This window comes from Pogonomyrmex barbatus, unplaced genomic scaffold (genome assembly GCF_055798465.1).
Source record: "Pogonomyrmex barbatus isolate J1 unplaced genomic scaffold, ASM5579846v1 scaffold5, whole genome shotgun sequence".
Lineage (NCBI taxonomy): Eukaryota > Metazoa > Arthropoda > Insecta > Hymenoptera > Formicidae > Pogonomyrmex > Pogonomyrmex barbatus.
Genome location: NW_028297149.1, coordinates 2,065,584 through 2,071,966, shown reverse-complemented (window position 1 = coordinate 2,071,966; position 6,383 = coordinate 2,065,584). Strand labels below are relative to the sequence as shown.

General features: G+C 32.6%; 1 protein-coding gene across 7 annotated transcripts in view; it reads right to left on the bottom strand.

Annotated features, from left to right (window-relative positions):
• The window catches only part of LOC105424069 (uncharacterized), a 474,166-nt gene that overhangs the window by 442,628 nt on the left and 25,155 nt on the right, over nt 1–6,383 (bottom strand). For all 7 annotated transcript variants that reach the window (XR_016140339.1, XR_016140340.1, XM_089081487.1 and 4 more), the window contains one exon: nt 1,937–2,547. Coding sequence is in view for 5 of the 7 variants with exons in the window: in XM_089081487.1 (XP_088937613.1) it covers nt 1,937–2,547 (611 nt within the window). In the remaining 2 variants the exon portion in view is untranslated. The remainder of the gene's footprint in view (nt 1–1,936; nt 2,548–6,383) is intronic.

The following is a 6,383-nucleotide window of genomic DNA, read 5'->3' as shown; positions in this document are numbered from 1 at the left end:
CGATTGCGTTTATTCAGAAATTGATCGGTTTAGCCTTTACTGAGGCCATTCTGATAATCTTTATGGTTAGCAATTCGTCGGATCGCATAAAGAGACACAGCCAGTCTCGCGCTCGTGAAGCGCTAGCGCTTACACTTTGCGACAAGCCACCGTGTCTCTCAATGACTATTTGATAAACTAGTTTGGACAATGCTGGATATGAGACAGAGATATGGGACGGAAAGAAAGGAGATGGAAAAGCTGGCAAAAGGGCAACTTGAAAGACCTAAAATGCATGCTAAGAATAGACAGAAAAATACTAGGTTATTTTTTTAAAGAAAAAATTGCAAAAAGAAATTAAGAGGAAAAATAAATAGGCAAACGTGGAATATGGAGAAAAGACTAAAGAAGAGAAGAAAGGGCAGGAAGGAGGAATTAGAAGGAGTTAGGAATTAAAGACTTTAGAAAATGATTTCTGGAATTATTTAATAAATTAAAATCCTTTCATATAACCGCTAATCTTTATGAATAATGATAAAAAATTTAATTTAAAAAATTTTTCTTGTCCTTGATAAAATCTACTTTACAGATATATATTAATACATATACTTTCATTACGAAAAAGTATTTCTATATATGTATACTAAAGGCAATACCTAAAAAAATTTAATAAATTTAAAAAATTTAATAAATTTAATATAATAAATTACATTATATCGATAAAACAAATAACTTCAGAAATCTCTTTAATATGTATCGTACAAAAGAACTTGAAAGTATCAAGTATCTACTTTTAAAAAAACATATTAAGTCAATATATGAATCGAAATTTATTATTGCTTTTTTCTGCAATACGTTATACGTAATATTATTTCATTATGAATAAAAGATTACAATTTGTGTAAAGATATTTTGTTTTATACTTCTTTTTGTTTGGAGTATTTTATTGTTATTAAACATTGAAAATTCGTTAATAATTGTTTTTGTCACATGAAAGTTGCCAAAATAATAATGCAATAGACGTACGTACATAATTCAATACAAATTGATAGAATTCTTTTTATATTTAATTAAAAAATATATGATGTTAAAAAATAAATAGTGCGCGTAATATCTATTTTAAAAGATAAAGATACATATACAGATCATATGCAAAACCACAAAAAAATTATAAAAAATGCTCAAAAATCCATTTTGATTCTGATTCACTAGTTCGCTATTCGAATATGGATGTCCTCATTATCAGCAGAATGGCATATTGGGTTCGCATAATAATTTCATAATTATGGCGCAAATTGCAAGCACTCAAAGCGTTTGCGCCGCGTACGCCAATAAGTCTATCTATCATATGGCATATTCAGCTATATAACAAGCGCAATGCTCAATCATGTCTGGCGTGCCCAGACACTGTACAAATAACAATTTCAAAAGAAAACAACAAGGACTTTAAAGAACAATAAGTTTTCCAATTGTTCAGTTTATTTTATCATTTCCTCCGTCTTTTGTCAGAAAAATCAGGAACGATCTGGAAGCTTACTATTATAAAATCGCGGGATGCGAGCATCTGGACCTCTTCGCTGACTCACCGTCATTAGCATCAGTCTTCAGAAGTGAAGAAGTTTTCTGCCAAACGCTTAAAATTAAATTTTTCGCCGCAACTTGCAGTCATTTTTCTCTTAGAATTGCTTGTTCTATTGTGCTAAATTTATTTTGGCTATATTGTATAATATTTTGTAAATATTATACAAAATATATTCGTCTAACTTTTATGTCAATCTAGTGTAACGTGTAATAATAAAAAGTGACTTGCATGACAATTGAGTTTGTTTCTTATGCTGTTCCGATAAATTGTAGTATTATTACGCTAGCGCGAACAAAAAGAAATAAAAATTAAACGTAATATTAAAATCTATTATAGGATAAACGAATAATATGATTAAATTTATCCTTAACATACCGATATTGTTGCCTGCTAAAGACAGTACTTTGATTGCACGTGGTCCTTTTAAAGAAGTGGTGGGCACTGTTGTCAAATTATTGCCGTCGAGATATAGCTCTTCCAAATTGGTGCATCCTTTCAAAATTCCTTCCTCAATATTTCTAAGACTATTTCTACTGAGATCGAGAATCTCAAGTTCCTCCATGCTGTGAAACTCGTTGCTGGAGAATATCGGATTCAAGTTGTCGCCTAAGAAATTATCAGCGAGTCGTAGTTCACGCAGTTTTCTTTGCACATGTAGCACGTGATCCATTAGACGATAAATTGAGTTACATGACAGATCAAGCTTTCTAAGATTCAAATCAGAATTAATGAGATCTGCTGGTAAAATCCGATAGCCGCAATTTCTCTGACTAATTGATACTATTGGTTGACTGCGCAAAATGTTAATAGTATCATGCGTAAAAATCACGCGATCGCAGTTCATCTCAATCGATCGTGGATAATCTGCAGATATAGCACATTTGCAAGGTACTACAAGATCCCGCTTTAATTCAATACAAGGTCTCCATTGTGGTTGATTCAATGATAAGATGCTTGGCAATTGAAGAATCATCAATAGATATGAACTAAAAAAAAACACAACAAAAATGTGATTAAACAAATGTATATCTAAAATAATGTTGGGCATTAATCAATTAAAAAGGCATAGCGAAATAAGCATGTAAAATTTGCCCCTGCATCAATCGAACTCAAATTGATGTCATTAGTTGGCACTCTTGAGATGTAAAACTTCCCCAAAAATTAACCTTCAAATTATATTTTTTTGAAGAATTATGGAGAGGGAAAATGAAATAAAAAAGTGGTTTGATAATGATTGGTTTGAAATTGATGATCGATTTAATGAAAAAAATATATATTAAAAAATATATATTAAAAATATATATTATAAACATCGTTAAATAAGTTTAAGAAATTTTTTTGGAATTTTTATGATGAAAAGAAAACTGACAAAAAGTTTTCTTAACTTTTATAAACTTTTTTTTTATAATATTTTGGAGATACCACTTTTATATTTTTACGAAAACATCTTCAGATTCTCTACTTTAACATATATTTTTTCCAAATCGATCGGAGTGGAATACGGTTAAAAATAACAATTATTCGCGCAACGCCGCACTACATTGCACCGCGGCACGTGGCAGTCATTGTCATAAAACTTACATACTAGCCTTGTTGCAATGTTGTAATGTTTAGTTGCCAAGAAATAGATAGAAATAATTATTTTATTATTGCCTACATATTTGTTCAATGAACATTATACTGCTACAACCAAGTGATGATCCGCTCGTCGTTGCCTTCGAAAATCGATACTTCAAAGAGGGGATCGTTCCTACCGACGTGCCGAGGAATGTTTTAATGTCCTTGATAATATCTTGTTTGTTTGTGAAGTCGATAGAGAGAGAGAGAGAGAGAGAGAGAGAGAGAGAGAGAGAGAGAGAGAGAGAGAGAGAGAGAGAGAGAGAGAGAGAACTGCCGAGCAGCTGTCATCTTGGAGTATTTGTTTGATTCTGTTTTTGATTAATTAATAAAGTTCGTTCTGTAATAAAGTTGTTTGCTTTATTTCGCGAGTGCCCGCCGCGAGCATAACATTTTGAGGACTCGTCCGTGATCCTACGGATCGATTGGACAATCATTATTAATATGGCGGAGCGTCGAGCGCTGGCGGGGACTAAAAGTGCAACGGAATAACGAATGGAATCTGTGAGTTCTGATAGTGCAACGGATGGCTTCGGCAAGGAAAAGAACTTATATGTGTTGTACGGAACAACTAAAGATGACGGATGTAGAGACAGTTTTCCGATTTACATTAGAAAAGTTTCGTCTCACGAGGAAAGAGCGTGCTACGCTGTTATATTGCAGATCAGAGATTTTGCTTTCTGGCCGTCTGAAAAGCGGTTGAAGTAGCATATGCCAGGCCAGTCTATCGCCAATTTTGATTTTATTCACGTGAATAGCCTTGATTTCAAATTAAAGCCTGATACCTATGACGGAAGTGTTCCGTTGTGTGAATTTTTGACGCAATTTAATTTGATCGCGCGAATAATTGGGGGAGTGCGGAAAAGATTGTCATCTTAGAGAGAAGATGTGTGCGGTTTTGGAGGGAGATACGGAGTTGGAAAATTCGCAGTTCGATGATTTGGTTTCGCGATTAGAATTGCGCTTTGATGGAAAATTTTTAGCACTTATTATATGCAGTTTATAAATCATTATAAACAAAATTTCGGGGAAGATTTAACTTCTCTTGGCTTGAATTTGGAGACGTCCCATCTCACTTATCCGGAGTATTCGCCCGGTTTACAAAATATAATTGCGTGCTCGTAATTTATTGTTGCGCTTACAAACGAGTACATAAAACAAATTTTACAATTAGAAGGGCTTACGTCTTTAAGGACTGCCCTTGAAAGAGCAATAGTGATAAAAGTTATTAAAGATAACAGTTTTGGAAATAAAGATAACTATAATTTTTTGGGAAATCATACTTTTTCTAATAATAACAGGAGGATTTTGGGAATGGACAGAAAGTTTTAAGAACACGGAATGAACAAAATAAAACATTTGAAAATCAAAAAATGTTTTAAGAAACTCATAGGAAACTTGAAAATTTTAAAGAGAAAAAAAATTTCCCTGTAATGAAAGGGGATATTGGCAATACGGGATCAAGGGGACTTTTGGGCAGAATGTCCCTCACTTTTTAATTCGAAGTGAGGAAACTCGGGCCAAGTTCTACCTGAGGGATCCGCGAAGCTCGGCATTGAAAAAGAGGAGTTTTTTTTTGGTAATTTAAGTAGGAATTTGAATAATTTTTGTTTTCGTGGAAATGTATAGTAGATGGGTAAAGATGCGTTTTCAAAATTGACACAGGCTCCGATGTTTCGATTCATAGTAGGAGATTAATTAAACGTGGAAGCAGCGAATTTAGGTAGAAAATAGGAAATTGAGATACTCTACTGGGAAGAAAGTTCCTATTGATTTTAAAGTTTTGGTACAAGTAGAATTAGGAAAATTTTCTTTAGAATTTTCAATGTTTGTAGTAGATATAAAAGATGAATGAGAATATAAAAGATAATTTTGATGGCGGATTTTCTTATTAAAATCAGACAAAATAGGATCAAGATAAGATCTTCGATTCGGAATTTATAAAAACTGATTCCCTAAATCAATTAAATAAGTTTAAATTTGTAAAAACTGATCTCTTAATTCAGAAGCGAGGATTTTTCTTATTCACGTATAAGTAATTTGGAAAAGAGGTTTCAAAAGTTTTGAATTTCTTATCAAAATTCTTCACAATTGTGAAGGGTTGAATAATTCGCAAAAAGAGCATTTTTCTAAATTTATTATTGAATCAAGTCTTTTCCGAAAACATTGTGGCGGGCAGTTATTCGGTTATCAAGCATTCTATTTGTAGGGAGATCAAATCTTATTAAGCAACTTCCGAGGCGCACTTGTTTGCGTGACGAAGAGAAAATTGTGGAAGATATGAAAATACAGGGAATGATAGAAGAATCTCATAGAAGAATCTCATAGTCTTTGGACTTCGTTCGTGGTGATTGTGAAAAAGAAACGAAACACTGAGATTTTGTGTTGATTACAGGAAACTCAATACTGTCACTGAAAAGAATTACCCACTACTAAGGATAGATGATCTTCTTGATCGATTGTCCGAGAATTCCTGGTTTTCTATTCTCGATTTAAAAAGTGGATATTGATAGGTAAAACTTCGCCCTGAAGATAAGGAGAAAACAGCATTTTCTATTGGAAACAGTTTATGGCAATTTATGGTTATTTTTTGAATTATTTGAATTATGTAATGCTCCGGCGACTTTTGAACAGTTGATGGAAAAGGTTCTTCATCAAATATTGAACAAAATTTGTTTAGTTTACATTGATGATGTTGTTATTTTCAACAAAACTTTTGAAAATATGCTGGCTGATTTTCGAGAAGTTTTTCTTCGTCTCATATCAGCAAATTTAAAGATTAACCCGAAGAAGTGTTTTTTATTTGGGAGAAAAGTAAAATATCTGGAACATGAGGTTTCTAAAGAAGAAATCTCTACAGATCCTGAAAAGACTATTTCCGTTCGAGATTGATCTATTCCACGGAATAAGAAACAGATTTGTAGCTTTTTAAGATTTTGTTCTTTTTATAGGAAGGGACAAGGGTTTTTCTCAAATCGCAAAACCTTTGTTTTCTTTAATAGAAAATCAATGTAGATTCAAATGGGATGATTAATATCAAGAAGCATTTGAGAAATTGAAACAGTTTTTTATTTCTTCTTCTCTTTTATCTTTTACGACTGAGATGGGAAAGTTTATTTTAGATACTGATGCCTCTAATTACGGTATTGATGCTGTTTTGTTTCAGATGAAAAGGAGAAAGTTATTACATATTTAATTAGAGTTT